Source organism: Aspergillus chevalieri, chromosome 5, assembly GCF_016861735.1.
Source record: "Aspergillus chevalieri M1 DNA, chromosome 5, nearly complete sequence".
NCBI classification, from domain to species: domain Eukaryota; kingdom Fungi; phylum Ascomycota; class Eurotiomycetes; order Eurotiales; family Aspergillaceae; genus Aspergillus; species Aspergillus chevalieri.
Window position 1 is genome coordinate 998105 of NC_057366.1, and position 20026 is coordinate 1018130.

The 20026-nt window shown below is 48.4% G+C and overlaps 9 protein-coding genes across 9 annotated transcripts; 3 read left to right on the forward strand and 6 right to left on the reverse strand.

The window, feature by feature from the left end:
- Positions 1-730: 730 nt before the first annotated feature.
- ACHE_50343S (uncharacterized protein) lies at positions 731-1771 on the forward strand (the record flags this gene model as incomplete). Its single annotated transcript, XM_043280049.1, has 1 exon — positions 731-1771. One exon carries the CDS (start codon positions 731-733, stop codon positions 1769-1771), a length of 1041 nt encoding a protein of 346 aa, XP_043137667.1.
- A 144-nt stretch (positions 1772-1915) lies between these two features.
- On the reverse strand, positions 1916-3234 carry ACHE_50344A (TauD/TfdA family dioxygenase; the record flags this gene model as incomplete). The annotated part of the gene is made up of 3 exons (XM_043280050.1): positions 1916-2378; positions 2436-2931; positions 2982-3234. The coding sequence occupies 3 exons, from the start codon at positions 3232-3234 to the stop codon at positions 1916-1918; spliced, it is 1212 nt and encodes a 403-aa protein (XP_043137668.1).
- A 1772-nt stretch (positions 3235-5006) lies between these two features.
- On the forward strand, positions 5007-7229 carry ACHE_50345S (Zn(II)2Cys6 transcription factor; the record flags this gene model as incomplete). Its single annotated transcript, XM_043280051.1, has 3 exons — positions 5007-5645; positions 5695-6869; positions 6938-7229. 3 exons carry the CDS (start codon positions 5007-5009, stop codon positions 7227-7229), a joined length of 2106 nt encoding a protein of 701 aa, XP_043137669.1.
- Positions 7230-7518: 289 nt separating this feature from the next.
- On the reverse strand, positions 7519-9587 carry hxt8 (putative MFS monosaccharide transporter (Hxt8); the record flags this gene model as incomplete). Its single annotated transcript, XM_043280052.1, has 12 exons — positions 7519-7678; positions 7742-7847; positions 7908-8021; positions 8076-8215; positions 8273-8402; positions 8452-8464; positions 8512-8563; positions 8613-9041; positions 9091-9281; positions 9332-9393; positions 9446-9473; positions 9534-9587. 12 exons carry the CDS (start codon positions 9585-9587, stop codon positions 7519-7521), a joined length of 1479 nt encoding a protein of 492 aa, XP_043137670.1.
- A 1447-nt stretch (positions 9588-11034) lies between these two features.
- ACHE_50347S (uncharacterized protein) lies at positions 11035-12820 on the forward strand (the record flags this gene model as incomplete). Its single annotated transcript, XM_043280054.1, has 6 exons — positions 11035-11278; positions 11333-11567; positions 11626-11866; positions 11918-12101; positions 12155-12356; positions 12424-12820. The coding sequence occupies 6 exons, from the start codon at positions 11035-11037 to the stop codon at positions 12818-12820; spliced, it is 1503 nt and encodes a 500-aa protein (XP_043137671.1).
- A 338-nt stretch (positions 12821-13158) lies between these two features.
- Positions 13159-14087, reverse strand: RPL44 (60S ribosomal protein eL42; the record flags this gene model as incomplete). Its single annotated transcript, XM_043280055.1, has 4 exons — positions 13159-13198; positions 13261-13445; positions 13521-13613; positions 14085-14087. 4 exons carry the CDS (start codon positions 14085-14087, stop codon positions 13159-13161), a joined length of 321 nt encoding a protein of 106 aa, XP_043137672.1.
- A 242-nt stretch (positions 14088-14329) lies between these two features.
- ACHE_50349A (uncharacterized protein) lies at positions 14330-15398 on the reverse strand (the record flags this gene model as incomplete). Its single annotated transcript, XM_043280056.1, has 3 exons — positions 14330-14949; positions 15001-15262; positions 15333-15398. 3 exons carry the CDS (start codon positions 15396-15398, stop codon positions 14330-14332), a joined length of 948 nt encoding a protein of 315 aa, XP_043137673.1.
- Positions 15399-17008: 1610 nt separating this feature from the next.
- Positions 17009-18344, reverse strand: ACHE_50350A (uncharacterized protein; the record flags this gene model as incomplete). The annotated part of the gene is made up of 3 exons (XM_043280057.1): positions 17009-18082; positions 18150-18226; positions 18287-18344. The coding sequence occupies 3 exons, from the start codon at positions 18342-18344 to the stop codon at positions 17009-17011; spliced, it is 1209 nt and encodes a 402-aa protein (XP_043137674.1).
- A 555-nt stretch (positions 18345-18899) lies between these two features.
- ACHE_50351A (aminoglycoside phosphotransferase family protein) lies at positions 18900-19805 on the reverse strand (the record flags this gene model as incomplete). The annotated part of the gene is made up of 1 exon (XM_043280058.1): positions 18900-19805. One exon carries the CDS (start codon positions 19803-19805, stop codon positions 18900-18902), a length of 906 nt encoding a protein of 301 aa, XP_043137675.1.
- Between the last annotated feature and the right edge of the window lie 221 nt (positions 19806-20026).

The following is a 20026-nucleotide window of genomic DNA, read 5'->3' on the forward strand; positions in this document are numbered from 1 at the left end:
TATGCCGTCATGAAAAGTGTTTCTTCACCACTGTGCATATTCTGTTGGCTATGATTGGATAATAAGATATGGAATCTCATTTGCTCGCTTATTCTTTACTCTGATTGGCTGGTCGGTCTGCTCAGTCATCTCGTCTGCTCTACTCACTCCTCCGGACTCTATCATGAACACTCGAGTAATACTCGGTGCTCACTGTCTGTTCAGTTGTATCCATTTGGCAGAAGATCCCGAGGCAACCGACATTTCTGGTGGTCATTCGTCAAAGTCTACCATCTTCGCTCGGAACGCTAACCTAGTTCTGCAATTCTGCAAACAGCACATGAAGATGAACCTGGGGTGAATCTTCAAGATCGCCAACCGGATAATACTGATGTTGTCACTAAAGATGGTTCGCGGAACCCCAGACGCATGAAATCCCCGGGCCCAGCGAAAAGTGCGGAGATCATGGTTGACTGGTGCGGGTCTCGCAAGCCGTTCCCAATTAGGAAATTTTGATGACCCTCTCTATCCCCAACGAACCACCAAGTCATGGAAAACCAACCAACAACACAGTCATTGACTGTTCAGATGCGCTTTCACATGTTGTGAGATGACTGTTTTACCGAACACTGGAGAGATAAAGCAGAGGCATCCGCAATCAAGGATATGTCTGGAAGATATGCATTAACCTGACCTTGGATATCATTACTCTTTCTTCTTTGTCTGTTCGAACATCAAGTTACCAGTCACAATGGCAGGAAACCCCAAGGACTCCATGAAGTCCACCTGGCGCAAAGCCCCCCGAGATCAATGGAACATCAACCACTGGCTAATCGAGATCACAAACGTCCACCCCTTCGAACTCGACCAAGAAATCCCAGTTCATTCCAAAGATGAAAAAGTCCCCTACATGTCCCAATGGTCCCTCAACTTCTGGGTTCTCTTCTACGCTGCCATCCCCCTTCTCATCCACGAAGCCTACAGCACCTACACAGGAAACACCATGTCCCGCTGGACCGCCATAGGCTTCTACTCAACCTTCTTCAACGCCGCCGTCATCTACCTCATGCACATCATCCGCCGCCTAGGCCACACCTACGGCTTTCTAGATGGCGACAAGCCCCGTGACGGCATCCCAGACGTAGGCGTGGCCAAGGTCGTCTCCTCCCTGTACAAAACCACCATCTCGCGCATCATCATGGCCGCCTACTTCTCCTACAACGCGCACCAGCTCCCCTCCCAGCTTGACTGGAAATGGCTCCCACTCGAAATCGGCGTCTACGGCGTCGTCCTCGACTTCTGGTTCTACTGGTATCACCGCCTCATGCACGACTTCAACCCGCTCTGGAAGTTCCACCGCACGCACCACCTCACCAAGCACCCCAACCCAACCCTCTCCGCCTACGCAGACCACGAGCAGGAATTCTTCGACATGGTCGGCGTCCCCATGATGACCTACTTCACGCTGCACTACGCCTTCGGCCTGCCCATGAGCTTTTACGAATGGTGGATCTGCCACCAGTACGTTGCCTTTGCGGAGGTCTGGGGCCATAGTGGAATTAGATTGCATTTGACCGTGCCGACGCCGTTTAGCTGGGTGTTGCAGATGCTGGACTGTGAGATTGTGATTGAGGATCATGATTTGCATCATAGGAAGGGGTGGAGGAAGAGTTATAATTATGGGAAGCAGAGTCGGGTTTGGGATCGGATTTTTGGGACTACTTGTCCGCGGATTGAGAGTGTGGAGGATAACGTGGATTATATGAATACGGTGAGTATGCCGTTGTTTTAGGTCTGTGTATGGATATGGATGTGGTGAACCTTCTCTTGGCGACGTTTGTATATAGGCACCTCATATGATGGAGGTATAAGAAATGACTTACGACTAGCAATTGATTTATTGAATTCCTTTACAACACATGTCTAAGTTCAATGTCTAAGCAGTGCCCTTATCCATCCCCACAGACCTAGTAGCAGCCTCCAAAGGAAACACCTGCGGCCCATTCGACGCCTCCTCACCATAAATCCGACTCCATCTCCCCCTCATCTCCTCAGGCGTGGCCCACGCATTCTCCGGATCCCTCATCCACAACCTCAGCAGGTGTCGCCGACGCTCCTCATCATCAACATAATCCCTCCGCGCATGCAAAACCGCCAGGTTATTAATGAACTGTATATCCCCCTTCCGCAACTTCATGGAGATGTGCAACTCATCTGCTAGGAAATGCAGTGCGTCAAGGGCTTCTGCCTGCGCTGCGGTTAGGTATTTCGACTGCGGGACGTTGCCAAAGCCTGAGAACGAGCGGCGCGAGAATTGGATTATCACGCGTTCAGGCGTGCTGGCTGTGGGTTGCTGGTAAAAGAGCAATGGGCGCTTGTGGAGAGTGTCGTTTTTTGCGCTGCATCTCGTTAGCATGTGAAAACCACTAATTGATAGAGAAAGGATGGAGTCGTACCTAGGAATAACCCACTCCTGCGCCAAAACCCGCACAAGATCCGGTCTCGTCCTCGCCAACTCATTATACACCCTCCCGCCACTAGCAATCAAGCTCTCCCCGCCCTCCACAGGCTCCTCAAGCACAAACAAACTAACAATATCACCCACATCCGTATGGAAAATAACTTCTCCGTCTGTATACGCGGCTAGTGAGAACTTCTTCTCATCGGCAGTAGTGTCCTTCTTACGGAAATCTGTGATATGCGCCATCATCACACCTGCGGGCTCGCCGGCGTATTGGTAATCCTGGCGGCCGAAAACAGGCCCGATATGGGACGCTAGGCCAACGTAGATGATTACGTTTTGGGCGCGCGTGTAGTTGTCGACGGGGATGTTGCGGAGGAGGGTGAAGCCGTAGCCGGAGTGGATGTTTTGGGATGCGCGGCGGAGAATGGGGTGAAGGGTCGGGAGGGGGAATGTTGTTGTATCTAGTTTTGAGAGGGGTAGGGCCAGGACTTTGATTGTTAAGGTCACGGTTTTACCTGGAAGTCGAGGAATTACCTACCTTGAAAGTACTTCATAGCGGCATCAATCTCGGCCAATTGCGCCTCATCCAATACAAGCACGCACTCCGTGCCATCATTACTCTCATGCCCATCAAGCGAGAAACTCTCCCTATCCCAAACCATTTTCGACTCCAGTTGCACGGGGAACCCATCCGGAAGATTATCCTGGATCTGCTCATTCTGCAGGCGATGAGCTGTTCGCGCTGCAGATTCCTCGCGGTTGGGATAGTAGGATAGATGCGCGTAGTCCATTTTCTGCTATGTTTCTGGTTAGAATGACTGTGGGAATGAAAGAGATATATGTTCACTTATGCTAAGCTCTAGATGATGAGCCCATTTTTAAACAGACACGGTTGACTGCTGCACGTATGCCACGCCCCCACTATGCCCGCAAAGATGAGGCTGAAGTGGGGGGCTATTCATGATCATGGATTAATTGTGAAATGAAATAGTGATTCGTTGGTGCGTGTGCCATGCATTTATACTTGCATTGTGATGTTAGGTCGTGTTACATAAAATTGCGTCCTGGCATAACTTCGAATCGGATGCGGTACGGCGTAAGTCTGATTGCAGAATTCTTCATAAAACGCACACCATGGCGAATGAACAATCAAATGATCAAATATGCCCTAAATGGAGTGTATAACTTTCCAAAAAGCAGGTCATTCTAATGCCGGTACTCCGTACAGTCCACTACGAACATCACAGCTAGATACGCATCTTCCACCATACAATTTGACCTATCCGAACCCTATTTATCCAAGATCAAGATAACGATAGATCTACTACTCTATACTCTGTACTTTGTACCTCGGTCAAGATAAAGCGGCTTTATTCAGACATCAGCATTTTAATCTCTTCCAATACACATCCGATTGATCGTCGACCCCTCCGACGCATATCCGACTAGCGCCGCCTGTTCTTTGTTCGCCAGGGAATAACATTCATTGGCAAGAACCTGCCAACCACGCGCAGAAGTTCCCTCTGGATAGGTAAATAAAGAGTACGGTCCGTCATGGTTCCAAAACTACGTGAACCTTAATCTACGAGGGCGACTCATTGCCTATAAGGCGAGTCGGTGCTCAGCGATCGCTTGATTGATAGGTTGATTGATTCCCTTTGAGATAAGGTCAAGCAGGATTTTCTAGCTGCAAGCAGGGGATTAGCCCTTGCTGCGATCAATAGGCTCCTTCTATATCGGGAAACGGGTGGTGACGCTATGACTACCCTGGCTATTTGTCTCTGTATTCGCAATAAAGAGACGGCTGAAACTACCATTTAACCTTGTTGGTTTACATCTGATTTGTACGAGGATTCTCGGACAACACCGATAGGAGTTACGAGAGTATGTAAAACTATGTAGGACTGGGACTATTTTGCCATACGCTTGGGAATGACATGTGTTTCCCACAGGTGGTCCGATCTATCATATCCATTGAAACTTGGGCGCTCGCTGCACGCTTTCCACAAAAAAAAAAAAAAAGGTGCCGGGTAATCAGCAATTAATAGAGGTATAAACACTGATCCTTCTAAGGCGCAAACTCTCTGCGTCAAATCATGTGGGTTTTATAAAAAGAAAGAAGCATTAGCTGCTAATGCAGCAGAGATCCGTAATCTCGGGGTCTTGTTTTTCTTTCAACCACTACGTGTCTGGGGAGGAAGCCAAAAAAAAAAAAAAAGTGTAATTCAAGAAAAAGAAACACTTACAGCTCTTAATCTGCAGGTCAGCTGCAAATCGCTCAACTGTTACAAGAAAGTTGCATTTCGAGGAGGCTAGTGTTGGCTTATGCCGCTATGCGGAGGGGAAAGAAAGACATACCTTCGTCCCCTGGAACAACCAACTATGCCCAACTTTAAGCCATCACTTCCATGGTTACTTATTTTTGATTTTTCCTTTTATTTTTGCACTTAAATCAGATGGTTATCTTGGTCGCTCTCGGCTCGCTCTCCGCACGCAGCAAGTACATTGCGGAGACGATTGAACGGTGAAACAAACGTACACTTAATCAATTTTCAACAACACAATGACCTCCGGAGGCCGTCACGGCGGAAAACGCCTCCCCATAAGCTGTCAAGCATGTCGAATCAGGAAAATCCGCTGCTCTCGCGACAAACGGCCATGCCAAACATGTGTACGGCGAGGTTTGGGCGTAGAAGACTGCGTCTACCTAGGCCAACCGCGACTATCATCCGAACAGTCATCTTCACCAGAGACACTGGTGCAGCAGGAATTACTAGCACGAATTCGCAATCTTGAGGATTTGGTTCAGAGACAGGCTAGATCGAACTCGCTAGCTGGGCTGCAGGGCAGCAATTCACTTTCTCCGCAGACGTCTAGCTCATCGGAGCCTGATAGTGCTATTGGATTGGGGCCGCTGGATTCGATGGGCTCCGGTATGGCTAATATGGGATCTTTACAGACGTTTTCTTCGGGGCATGTTCGATATGTGCCGTTGGCTTCACAGTGGAACTCGGTGGTAAATAAGAATTCAACTGGTGATTGTCTGCAGAATGTTGATACGGAAATCCCGGATGATGATGATGACTTGCAGGTTCCGCTGGTCAGGAATGGGAGTGCTTCGAGGGACGAGCTATTGGGGGTTCTTCCGCCGGGGAGATATTGCGATACCTTAAAAAATGTGTACTTTCAAGTCTTTTCGCCGGTAAGACTGCAATACCACGATATATGAACTAATATCTAATGATCAACAGCTATTCCATATCCTCCATGATTTGACCTTCGAGGCAGAATATCAACAATTCCGACATGACGCCGGAAGCGTATCAACATCATGGCTTGCGTTACTCTTCACCATCCTAGGCATAGCAGTGACCGCACTTGACGACGACGATCCCTTACTATCCGACCTAGGCCGCGAAAAGACAGTCAGTCGCAACATCAAAGTGCTATCAGCGCGCTACCGCTCCGCAGCAATGCGCTGCTTAGCAGCAGACGGCGTTGTATCGCGACACTCCATCAACTCTCTACAATGCCTCGTGCTCCTCAACTACGCACGCTCTCACCGCGGACTACCAACATGGACCTTGATCGGATTCACCCATCATGTTGCCATCTCAATGGGTTGTCACATCGACCCTGAACGATTTGGACTAGGTCCTATCGAGCGCGAGGAACGGAGGCGTGCATGGGCTGGACTCATGATGCTATACACCATTCAGAACGCCTCCTTCGGTAGTCTGGACCAGCATCTCCTCGCACAAGATGTCAAGCTCCCCGCAGATGTCAACGACGTCGACCTTCTAACAGGAATGCCCTCCGAATCAGCGCCGCGCCCAACACAAATGACCTATCTCCTGCTAAAATTCCGTCTCTACAAAGTCTCCGCCATGATCTGCGAATCTATCTTTAGCTTTCCTTATAGATCACGAACTAGCACTCCACAACTCGAATCGGAGATCGTGGCCATACAGGAGATGTGCGATGAGCGGTATCAACTTGATACGACACATGAACCACTACCTACGCACCACATGGCCAATATGAATGTCCTCTACAGCTACATCCATCAACTCTTTTTACTTCTTCTCCGTCCCACGCTCTGTCGATACTTCCAGGGCGAAATCACACCTGAAACATCTGCATCAAGGGCTAAATGCGTCGCTTCCTCCAAGGCATCGTTGACAATCTACATATCGCTTTCCGAGTTGCCCCAGTTCGCGCCGTATAAGTGGTATAATAGTGGACTTGGAAGCTTCCACGCCTTTCACGCTGCGGTCGTTCTATCAGTTATTCTCATGAATCCAGAGAGTCAGGCAGAATTCGTCGAGATAAAGGATATTCTCGGAAAATCACTCGATGTATTCGCTGCGCTATCTAACCGCAGTGCATTTTGTAGTAAGGCTGTGCCTATCTTACGACAGATCATGTTAGTCCACCACCCCTTTTCCCCTTACCATTTATCACTTACCAGAACCAATGCTAATAAATGTAAAGCGACGTCGCCACAACGCGCTACCAACAACACCAACATCAACATCATCTCTTCAATATCTCCCCCATGGCGCCAACAACCCACTCCTCTCCTAGCACACATACAGCCACGCACATGAACACGCCATACAGCCAGCACCACTCCACTCCCGCAGCAATGGTGGATGAATCTCTCATGAACCCGTTCTTCGCACAGATGAGTCCGCAGAATTGGATAAGTCCGGCTGCGGTTCCGTGGGATGGATGGGGTTTCCTCACGGCGGCGGAAGGGTGGGTTGGGGGGCAGCATGGTTGAGTTTGTTGGTTTTTTTTTTCTTTTTTTTAAAAAAAAAAGGTGTTGGTATCATGTTAGTTTCTGGGCATGGTGTTTTAAGTAAACCACGGAATATTGCACTGTCAGGAACAGCTCTCCATTGGGTTTATAGAAGTATTTCTGCGAAGAAGTTATATTGAATGAGATGGATGATAACAGATATATGAAATGCTTATTGCTCTGGGTGAATCTGAAGGAAATATTCCAATTAATGCCAATCCTCGCTTACGCTTTGTAGTGTACCTACCTCTCAGTAGAACCCATACACCAATCAACCACCCTGCCTGACAGCAACAGCCTCCACATGCTGCGAATCAGTCTTTCCATCTCCATTCTCATCTCTATTACCGTCTTTACTTCCCCCATCGGGTATGATGACCCTATCCCCGAATGCAGATGCGATTTCTTCCAACGTTTTCTGCTTCGTTTCACTGGTCGATGTAGTCAGCTCATTGTCATTTCCTAGAAAATAAGTGGAATAAAGAAGCACTTACGGGAAATAGAAATAAGCAATAACCAAGAAGAAAAGCGTACACGCGACAAAAACATAGTAGTAGTTCTCGTGTATATTTGCGAATGCACTGGGCCCTGCTTCGGTGACTACAACAGGAATAAAATCATTAGCACCAACTTTATCATAGAATAAGGAAAGGGGCTTACCTGCAACATTAACAATAAAATGCGACGCAGCCGCCAATCCCATGATCTTACTCCGGAGTGCAATTGGTAGGACTTCGGCGCCGTATAGCCAGGTTGTGCTGTTTAGCATGCCATCTGTACCATCCAGTCAGCCTCGCATTTGGCTGAAAGGGGAAAATGAATGCTCACAATACGCCACGACAAAAAGATAAATCCCCAAAATAGCAAATCCCTTTCCAATTCGGTTATCCGTGTTCTGGAATTCTCGTTGCATAACGGCTGCGTAGATCTCGATGAGAATGATTCCTGCTAGGCCGGAGAGAAGCATTCTGAAGTAGAATTGTCAGTTGACTTATTTCCATGGATGGATGGTAAACTGGACGCACTTTCGACGACCCCATTGATCAGTTAGGTATTTGGTCGTGAGGCAGTTCACGATGAGGGCTACGGTGCCGTATACTGCAGCCAGGGCGAGGATGGTGTGGGAGTCTATACCTAGGGATTTGTAGAGAATTGCTATGGTGTATTAGTGGGATATGTCTGGAAGAACAGGGTAGTGGCACACTTTGGTAATACTGCTAATACGTTAATAGCTATACCACTTCCAGATAATTCGACCACTTACCTGAATCACATTCACACCAGTAAGACTCGTCATAGTCTGAACGGCAACGGACCTAGCACCCCGTTAGCGCTATTACCCAACCTCAACTGAGGACAACCTACACCAAAACCCGATGCCGAAAAAGCCTAAAAATCTCCCTATAAGAAGTAATCTCTCTTTCCATCTCATACTCGATCTGCACCCTCATAAGCGTAAACTCCTCCTGTACCTCATGAGAATGCAAATCCCGTCGAATCCTACGAAACTCCCTCCGCGCATCCTCAATCTTACCACTCCGGATCAAGTGGCGCGGGGAATTAGGCATAAAGCTGATCAAGCCGATGAACATGATTATGCCCCATGGAATCTGGATACCTAGAGGTAGTCTCCACTGTACGGGGCCGTAGGGTGCATAGCTGCACGCGTAGCCTACCCAATTGGAGGCCATTGTTCCGAATGAGATGCCACAGCCTGAGATGCCTCCTATTAAGCCGCGGTATCGGGGGTCGGATATTTCGCTGAGGTAGATAGGTACTGTGCCGACTAGTCCACTACACTGTATTAGCGCCATAAAATGATAACGTATGTATGGAGACTCACCCAACAGCATATCCAGCGAGTACTCGACCCGCAAGAAACATCCCAATGTTAACAGAAGCAGTCTGGATAACCGTTCCAATCGTGACAACAACACACATCATCTCCATGAACCGGAGACGACCGAGTCTATCCCCGATGAAGGTCTGCGTGAAGGCGCCGACTGCTTCACCGGCGATGTAGACAGCAACAACCTGTGTGGGTCAGATATGTCTTTCGTCTGATAGTCTGGGCTCTAGCTTACAGCACCGGTGAGCCCATCAGAGGGATTGCTCATATAATCAATCCAGCTCTGGTGAGCAATCGCTGAGACGGATTTCAGTCTTTGCTTGACAGGTTCTCTTTGCTTAGTACTTACTCGTCGTCGCAATACCGGTATCAAAGCCCTAGTCCAGTTAGAACCCCTGCTATACTCTCCCTTACTAATGAAATTCCGGCAAACATACGAAAAGAAAAGTGCCGATAGCGGCAAATAGCGCAACACCAAATGCGTACCACATGGCTAATAATCTACAGCAGCTGAATAGTTTCAGATTGATCGGAAGAATCAAAAACAGACTGGGACTAAGACAGCCCTGCGTTCATTATAAAACGACCTGTAAATATTCAAAATACGACCGACGTCCTACAGGCCGAAACTGAAGTATAACAATGTCGAACAAATCACTCGGAGGATGACCGACTTGGTATACCTACGAGATCACAAAGCCGCGGCTATGAAGAAGAGGAGAAACTCATGGTGACTACTCCATATCATATCCATTTAGAGCAGCCGCAGTGAGAAATGAAGGCTAACGTCTGGCATTTGTTGGATCCGGGTCTGTTCGCTGGAGCGGGGAAGATGCATAAAAGACGATCTGGAGACAATAGGATAGAGATCTCACTGCATCGAGGATATAACCAATAGCTTTTACGAGTATGGGAGCAAACAGACAAGGCTGGCTGGGTTGAAGTTGAATTGTCCAACTTCAGTCCAGCTGAGAGATTCTGCATCAGCGTCTCTCCTGTCCATTCTTTGAGTACTGTTAATAAGTGGCTCTTATATTCATTTCCAGGTGAAAATTCAGTCTTAATTCCTGTTCTCAAAATAAAATAAAGATACCCCTCACTAACGAGGTAACCCAGATCACATCTCACAGCGCCACTATCCTATAGCTCAACAGCGCTCCAAGACACATTCCGTGGCAATAAAAATAACTCCTACCTACACCACCATCCAGCTGGCTGAACTACTCTAGCGTCCCCCAAGTACAACACGAGCGCACCGCAGTGCGACTCCTCGAAAACAACATCTCGCAGCCCCTACTCTGTACGGACAATTTAGTGACCTGACTCGAAACCCATGGCCAGCTGCAACATCTCACAAATTTCTTTTGGCAGTTGCAACTACAGTTATTCCTGGTGGAGACAAGGATATTTTCTTTGTTCTCTTTGTTCCAGCTTCGATGGAGTGGTTTCAAAAAGGGGAGGGAATTTTTTTTTAAAAAAAAAAGACTCATGTTCCACGCGATCTTCCTCCCCACTTTAAGTACTCTGTACAGAGTACGATGTATGAAATGCATTATAATGGAGCTACGGTTAGTTCTAGCAGGACCCATAATTGGCTATGGGTATGGAGAATCGGCTTGATTAAAGGTACTAAATGGGGGCCGCTCTATGGCCTTGCATAATGCGTCTTTGACGGCCATCCTTCTTAAAAACTCGTCTATTGACCACTGGTACTGATGCCGAGGAAGCACTGGCCAGCGTGGATTACGGTGATAACTATGGATTTTGAGTGTGACGAGGGTTGACCGTGTTGAGGCTGAAATGGTTACTATTATTATGTGCTTGCAGCAGTGTCTTGGGGAACAAGTCCTTTAAAATGAGTTGCCATACTATTCGACTCATCTTTTATCTCTGGCGATATTCGGATCATTGAATGATTACGCTTAACTCTATGCCATTATGGCGCCTTCTCTACCGATGAGCACCAGAGTCTCTTGGGCTCAATCCTTGTCGACTATTGAACCCTACCATGGACCTCCACGGAATATTCAACCTATCAATGAGATTCAGTTCGAAGAGCGGCTAAGACCTGAGAATTACGAGATATTCGGCACACATCCAGACTCCAAAATCTTAATAACAGACGTCCGTATCCTGGACTCGACAGGAAGAGAACCCTATCGTGGAGATGTTCTCATTGAAGGTGTGTTCCAGCCTTTACCTCCATCATCAATGCTGGCACTGATCCGTGTACCAGGCGAGCGGTTCACCGCAGTAGGAAACGTCCCCAATAAAGATGAACTAAAACGAAACCCCAAAGTCCGCACATTCAACGGCAGAGGAAGAACAATGATGTCTGGCCTGGGCGATGCACATACCCATCTCTCATGGAATGGAGGTGACCTAGCCCGGTTAGGCGAGCTTGATGTGGAGGAACATACTTTACTTACGGCAAAGAGCGCCCAGTGTTTTCTGGATTCGGGATATACCATGTCAGCCGCCTCCTGTCCTATGTTGCTTCTATGGCATGCTAACCCGGATGGTATGAAGGTGCTGGGGCGCAGCATCCGCAAAGGACAGATTGGACGTCGTAACCCGCAACGCCATTAACGCAGGCGACATCCCCGGCCCTCGATACCTCGCGAACGCCAAAGAAATCTGTCGAAGAGATGGCGACCTCGTACCAGGAATCAGTGCCTATGCTGACGGTCCGGATGAAATGAGAGAAGTCATTCGTCGACATGTCGAGTTGACTGCTGACCAAATTAAGCTTAGCATGTCAGGAGAGCCGGTATAGGATTGTACGCTGTTTAAGTCAATACCTGCGCTAATACAGAAAAAGATCACAGAAGACCGTTCGGTAGATGAATGTTACTTTACAAACGGAGAGACAGCAGCATGCGTCGACGAGGCACACAAACACGGCCGAAGATTATGCGCCCACGCAAGAGGCCGTGACTCAGTAGCCATGTGTATTCGACACGGTGTGGACGTGATATTCCACGCATCATACATCGACGATGAGGGTGAGAAAACCTACACTCCTTCCATCAGCTAAACCTGTGGTTGACTATCCCAGGAATGAACATGCTCGAAGCCAACAAAACCAAACACATCGTCGTCCCCGCCCTAAATTTCCCCATCAACACCCTCGAAGACGGCGAACGCTTCGGCTACCCACGCTCCAAAGCAGAGGCAGCAGGCTACAAAACTGAAATCGAAGCGGCAGTCCTCGCAATGCGCGAGATGCATCGCCGGGGCATTGTCGTGTTGCCAGGAGGGTGAGCCAGTTCCCACTTCCTCCCTCCTTTCGATCCGTTAGTGAAATAAATATTAACAAACGGGCAGAGACTACGGCTTCGCTTGGACACCACATGGTACATACGCGCGTGACCTTGCGCATTTCACCAAGCTGCTTGGCTTCACGCCGCATGAAGCTATCATCGCGGCGACAGCGGGTGTCGCGAAGCTTTTCATGCGCGAACATGAACTGGGAAAGATACAGCCAGGGTACTATGCGGACTGTATTCTTGTGAATGGGGATCCGTTGGGGGATATTGAGATTTTGCAGGATCATGACAGGTTGGATATTATTATGATTAATGGGAGGTTGCATAAGGCGGGGAGGAAAGAGTATCTGGGGGAGGAAAAGGTGAAGAATGGGAATGGGGTCAAGAGGGGGTTGGATATCGATGGTGAGGCGGAGTTGCCGGTGGTAAAGAAGGTTATGCAGAAGGATTATTGATGGGTTCGTGTCCGTGTATCCGTACGGAGTCGGGTAGGGAATGTTCAAGGCTGTATTATGAATCAAGACGCTGGGCAAGCGTGGGAAGAGAAGGTCCGTATGGTTTATGCTCATGACAGATCAAACACACCACTCATCCATACGATGAAGCGTAGGTCCATACTTGTGTCGCGCGCATCCTACGATAGCCAGCGGAATCTGAACTCGTAACGTTTTAGATGTGAACTCTTATTTCATTGATTTTTTTGCCATTGCCAATGTCATATCCCCACCGCCACTGTATGTAAAGCGGTATGTGCATAGCAGGAAACCCAGAGCCGAACAAGGAAATCACACACTTAGAAGACAAGAGCAGCACCCTTGGTCTTCTTGTCACCACTGTAGAGAAAAACACGGTTAGCATATGCATCGACACCCGAAGACAGTACAATGGAACGTACCCCAACTCGAAGTGCTTGCATCTCTTCAGAGAGAGCTGCTTCTTGGTCTTGCACTGCGTGCACTCAAGACGCAAGACGATCTTCTTGGTAGTCTTGGCCTTCTTGTGGAAGATAGGCTTGGTCTGACCACCATAACCGCTCTGCTTCCGGTCGTAACGACGCTTACCCTGGGCGTACAGCGAGGCCTATATCACAGCATTTGTATCAGCGGTTGTTGCCCTTCCCCGGTGACCGTGTTGAATGGGATAGAAGTGACGCACCTTGCCAGCCTTGTACTGGGTAACCTTGTGCTGGGTGTGCTTGTGGCAGTCCTTGGACTTGCAGAACGTCCGGCGGGTTTTCGGAACGTTGACCTGGAGGCGCGGAGAGATAAGAATCAGCCTTCGGTTCTCACGAGATATGATTGCTGCCGTTCCATGTTCCTCTGTTCATCGGAGAAAAAGTTGAAATCGAATTGGTGGCGGTCTCGAGTAGCGAGTAACGACAGCTCGTTGTATCGGGAGATTCGATAGCGCACGGGTTCAGTCGGCTGGGATTTTGAAAAAGCATTTCTTGATGTGTGCTCGTCCGCGGTCGCGCCCTTATCCTATTGCCTCAAGTATCATGAAATTTCAACAGCATTATCGCTTGCGACGGGATTTTTCAATCGATTTCTCTTTCGATCGCAGAGTGGAAAAGCAATTTTGTCGTTATCCGATTCATTGACGCTCTCGCTGCTGAGTACAAAAAAAAGTCGCCTCGCCGCACCGATAAATCGAATTTCATCCAATTTTCTCCGAAGGAAACAGCTGGAAATAAAACATCAAGGGACAGTATCTCCTTACCATTTTGACTGACTTGGCCGGATCGCGAGTTTGGTGGTCGGTGGATTGTCACTTGTCGGAGAGGTTCAAGTCGGGCTGGACGTGGATTGTGGGATTTCGTTCGCTTAGTGCCCTATCGGGATTGGGTCTAGCCGTTTTGGGAAGCTTGCCAAGACTGCGTCATTATGCCTTAGGCGTGAATAATTTTTTTCACTCCATACCAGGATAATCATTATTGCTACTGTCGATAGATGAGGATTGTAAGATTAATTGAATCCCTTTCCATCAAGAACACTTTCCCCCTTCCCATACCACGATGCGCCTTTACACAACTCCAACCCCTTCTCATGCCCCACAACCCATTCACCTCTAGAGGACATATTCCCTTCCACACTAGGCCAGTACTTCTTTTGCAGTTCCTGGTTGATATGCTCGATCTTGTTCATCAACGCTTTTAGCTGCTCGCGGTCAATGCGACTCCCATCAGGGCCATCTTGCTCAAGCAAGAACCCATCAAGCGTGATGAACCGTGCAATCGTGACGTGCGCAGAAGGAACAATGTACCTCGGGATCACTTTGATACCCGTCTCTGCGACTCGATCGTACAGGTCCCGTCGCAAATGATGATAGCTATACGCACCATCATCTGTGCTACCGGTCCCCTCTCTGGATGCAGGGACAAAGCTCAATGCCATTGCCGATGCATCGTAGCTGACAACAGGCTTTATCAGACGTGATCGGTGGTTGAACGTGTAATCGACCAGTTCTGGAATTGTGCCAGTTGCTTCCAGCTCAGAGACAAGCGCTTCCAATTCTGAACGAGTTCGCGAATTGGCTAGTTCGAGTGTGGTCATGTGCAAATTTTCGGACGGTGTAAACCAGATGGCTGTCACTGTCAATCATCAGGTCAATGCCAGTTCTGGAGTGAAATACTAACATGGAGCAACGCTTCGCAACTCCCGCTGAATTCCATCGATAAGCTCTCGGATATGCTTTGGCGGACGAGCGTAGAAGGCAAGATTGTTTCTGTGGTCGATGAATGGCTCTTCAGCCTTGTCATTCTTGCCAGTTTCTTGGGCGTGCAGTTTGCTCAAGATCTCATCGACGGTCCATCCGGGGAAATCTGGGCTGAGGATGGTAGTCTTAAATTGCGCGTTTCTTGCGAATCGGTGAGTTTCATATTGAGTTTGTAGTCGATTCTGTATCAATCAGTACAAGATTAGCTATTCATTTCTGCAAGAAGCGATTGGCAGTAAGGAATATGCCTACTGGGTCATTTTCACACTCCGAGATGAGCTGCTGGAATGGATTCTGGATTGGGGCTCTCTGCGCCATGGTAGTTTTGTCTTCGACCTTGTGCCTGTGTGATTGCTTGCAAAATGATTTGTTTATGGTTTCAATCTTTTTCGTGCTGAAGAGGACTGGAAAATACTGCCCTGTTTGGTGTACAACCTCAAGGCACTTGCATGAATATATATAGTTGGAGAGCTGAATGACACTCAACTCTTTCAGCTCAAAATAACCATAAAAGATAGACAAAATAAAACACCAAAAAGAATTATATGCAAGCCTTCAATCAAGCAGATATATTTACCACAGCAGCTTCTCCTACTGTTTGCTACACGTAGCTCTATGTACTTGTATCACCGCATTACCGCCCATCTCCCCCACCTTTAGGAACCCCGCTGCGGCGAAGCTCTTTACTTTCTAACAAGTCCGACAACTTACACCCTTCCATAGAGTTCTAATTTTCGCAAAGCGTTTGTTTTCGTGTTTTCCTCATTTACCTCTCCTTCCCTCTCCTTCCCCCTCCTTCCCTTAGATCTATTTCAGCAGCGCTGATCTTCCGTCAAAATGTTAATCAAGTGAGTGCTCGTCCCGCGGTTATTTTGTTGCATCATCGGAATGGCAGTTCTGGAGTCTCGCAGCAGTTAGCTAACATCCCTGTGTTGATAGAGTCCGCACCCTCACCGGCAAAGAGATCGAGTTGGATATTGAGCCTGATTACAAGGTACCTTGACCTACCGCAAACGCCTACCTCTATCTGTTCCGCGATAGCGAAACCCGGACCCGTCGATCCACGACAGTTTTAATTCCAGCCAAAAGGAAAACAGACCTCGTGCTGAAACGGATACAGGTCTCCAGAATAAAGGAACGCGTCGAAGAGAAAGAAGGCATCCCTCCGGTCCAGCAGCGACTGATTTTCGGCGGAAAGCAGATGTACGTCACGCCATCCTACCACCACCACCTCCTCCTTCCTCGTTTGAACAACTAGCTTACAAGACCTTTGGAAAAAAACAGGGCGGACGACAAAACGGCATCGGAATACAACCTTGAAGGCGGCGCGACGCTGCATCTTGTCCTTGCGCTTCGTGGCGGTTCCCTGTAATCGGATCGGAGCGGATTGAGTCGATAATTCAAATAAGTCTACTTTGCTTGCTGTTTGCGTTCGATTACGAATACCAATACCTTATGCGATGATAATGTCCTGCCAATGAAATGATAACTGTTTTCTTCGGATGCGATCCTTGCGAACCATCTGTGTGCGGTCCTATACCCAAGATAGAGAGATTTGCTTCAGCTTCATAGGAGAGGGTTCGATGCCAGGACAGTGAGGTATAGCGTGAGCAGACAGAGAGCACTTGCTACCGACAAAGTATATATATGGTTCTTCAAAATCTGATATTAAACAAATATGGATCAAAACCCTCAAATATCCTCAAGAAAGATGCAACAAAATAACTAATACATGCTAATGCACCAGATTCGCCGTATGCCAAACACCAAAGCTCCTTGGATGAAATATAAACGCCGTTTCCGATCCAATATAATAACATAAAAGATGCGAATAAAGTAGACGAAAAGAGTCCGCTCTAGCCCTGAGAAATTCCAAGATTATAAATATCTTATCGCGATGGTCGATTCTCAAGATTGCAGTGATTCTCTTAGGTCACCTTCTTTCTCTTTGGTGGCATGAAGATGCTCGGAGCAGGTCTCTTGCGAATCGTTGCGAAGCGTGGCGCTTGTGCTGGTAGTGTCTTGGACTCACCCACATTCAAAGTTGGCTCTGGACTAGCACGCTTCGGGGCCTTCCGTTTTGGGTCTTGCTGATTATCCTGAGGTTCGGGCTCTGGTGAAGATTCGAAAAGATCGTCGACCTCTCTTTTGGCCGGTAACGGAGGCGATGGGCCTCTAGTTGCTGGTGTGGATTTCTGTGCCGGTGTCCTCGATGATGCAGAAGGTGTCTGAGTTCTTGACGATGGGGAGCTAACGGGCTTTCCCGAAGTCAAAGCTCGCAACCTCGCTTCCCTTTCCTGCAAAGATGGCGTGATAACAGGATTGCTTGATCCGAAGCCAGGCTGTGACCTGGTCCGTCCCGGCGCTCTCAAAGCTGGATGCGCTTTTGACGTTGGAGAGGCCTTTCGTGCAGCAAGAGCAGGTTCAGACGGCTGTCGATGCGCTTCAACAAGAGACCGCGGAGCCATCTTGACCTGTGACGCTCTATTGTGCAGTTGGCCGGTCGGAACAGCAAGGGCTTTATTCCGTTTTGGCGCAGAGAAGATGCTGTTCTTCTTCTTTCCATCTCCCGAGAACGAGCGCGGAATCTGCGGCCGCTCAAACGACCACGCAGGACCTCCCATCGGATCTGCCGAGACACCGGAAGAAGGGGAAGAGAAGACCGGCTTAATACCACCTATCTTCCTATCATACGCGGCATATCGTGCTCTCTCTGTCGGTTTCATCGGGGGAAGGCGTACGCTGCGCTGGTCGGTCACAAGCTTAGTACTGTGTTGGGCGCGCTTCGAGTTGATGCCCTCCATGGCTTGCTTCAATTGTTCTGCATCCTTATCTACTTCTCTTTGCACTCGTTCCCGGAGATCGCAGTAGACTTCGTACCAGGACTCGGGATTCTCGGGGATATCGTATTCTTCCCACTTGGGAATGTCGCGCTTGATAAAACCGATCCACAATTCGTCATTATCCTTCATGATGTGCGGTGATTGCAACTCGATCGATCGCTAGAACCAGAAAAATGATACATTAGCCTATCTCCTTCGAAACTAGATGCTACTGATCGATACTCACTAGTTTCTCGGGGCTTTCGATCTTCAGAAGGAATGGTCGAGCAAGAGAATACGGTATGCTGCCAATATCGTCGAGGCCTATAAAAGCACGCAAAGGTTAGGCATCTATATCGGAAAAGCGTCACTCAGATTGCCTACATTTCATGTTTTTGACGGCAGCCGCCGTAGAAAGCTGAAGGAGTGACGGGGCCGGCATTGTAGTGAATAGGAGGGAGCGAACGAATATGAAATTGGTCGCATTAAGGATTTTTCAGGTGGTGAATACCCAGACGCGGGATAATTATGTTGAAAATAGTGAGACATTGAAAACATTCACTAGCAGCAGTCGAGTATTTACGTGGAGAGGAGTTGAATGAAATGATGCGCCGGCGATGATCCAAGGCGGAGCACTGTCACATGATATCATTGGCCGCTACAACGTCGAGTTTGAGAGCACAGTACGAAGCACAGAATGAAGAGACAATCATGCATCTCAGTAACAGAAGACAATCGCTGGCTAAGTTAGGTAATTCCAGTAAAGACAATGGAGAGAGAAAATGAGGCCCGCCTAGAGATACTGCGTGTCCAGTGCGATGGACGCAGCACTCGTTAACAGGTTTCCCGTAAGTAAACATCAAACCTTCAACCGACCGATGATGACAATATATGAACGGCAGATGAGGGCGAATGTTCAGCGACACCATTCCGGACAGTCCTTGTATGCCTGTATCATCCGAACGCCGCACAGCATACAAGTATCACGAACGACGCATCAAGTCTTGGACACGATCTCCTTGACAGCATCAATGCCGTCGATATCCCATCGATGAGCCGCAGTCCGTTCCATCCACCCCGACCAGTCTGAGAACGGAACGTTCATGATCTGCGCGTACTCCCAATAGTCAGGATACCAACCTGCAAATTTCCAACCGAGGATGCCCGTGATCTTGTTCTGGTCATCAATCATGACATTCCAGGGCGCAATATCACCATGAGTAAACACAGAGCGATCGGATCGTGGCAGTAATTCAGGCAATAAATCTCTCAGGACCTGACCTCCGGCGTGAAGATAGCGCTCATACAGGCGAGCTCGCACCTCCTCATCACTCATCAACGGTCGAGCTGGTTTCTGAACATCCTCAAGTATGCCCTTCGAGGGGGTGCCATCAGCAGCACACTGATAGATATTACCAACCAAATCCGTGCGTTCAATATTCCGAAGCCTCCAGACAATGTCCCAAATCTCGCGACAAACAGCCTCCTTGCTCTCCTGATCCAGCGTATCCCATTTCGATTCCAGAGTAGAACCTCGGATAAAAGACATTCTGATGCTTCCGTATTCCTCAGAAGCATAGTGCTCAGACGGACTGAAATTCGTAGATTTGACCCAAGGTAGAGGAACAGTGGTACGCTTCTGTGCAGCCACTGTGTTCATCGCTTCAGACTCGGCACGTCGCACTCTGTAACCGAGCTTGGTCACGTAGGACGAGTCATGGCTGACTACCAGCTTGCCGTCTCGGTTGGAGAGGGTGGTGATGACTTCGTTTCCAGGAGGGAGGGTAGAGATGTCCACGGGATCAGGGCATGGGAAGACCTTTTGACCTCTTTTGAGATACCGATTACCTTCTTTGAGGCTATCTGCTTGGAAAGATGTGCTGTCGGGAGGGTCGCTTACCATGAGGAGTTTCGACGGGTCGAGGATCGAGGTTCTCTGGTGTCCACTAATGGAAGAAGTTGTATGAGGATTTGGTCAATAGAATGAGTACTGATTCTCAGTAACAGATGCTCAAATATAAAGCAGAAAATATGGAGATGGGTAGTTGAAAGAGCCATGGAGGTTGAGACGAATCGCCCATATCTAGGAGCTATGCGTGGGTAGTCACCCAATCGGGAAGGTGC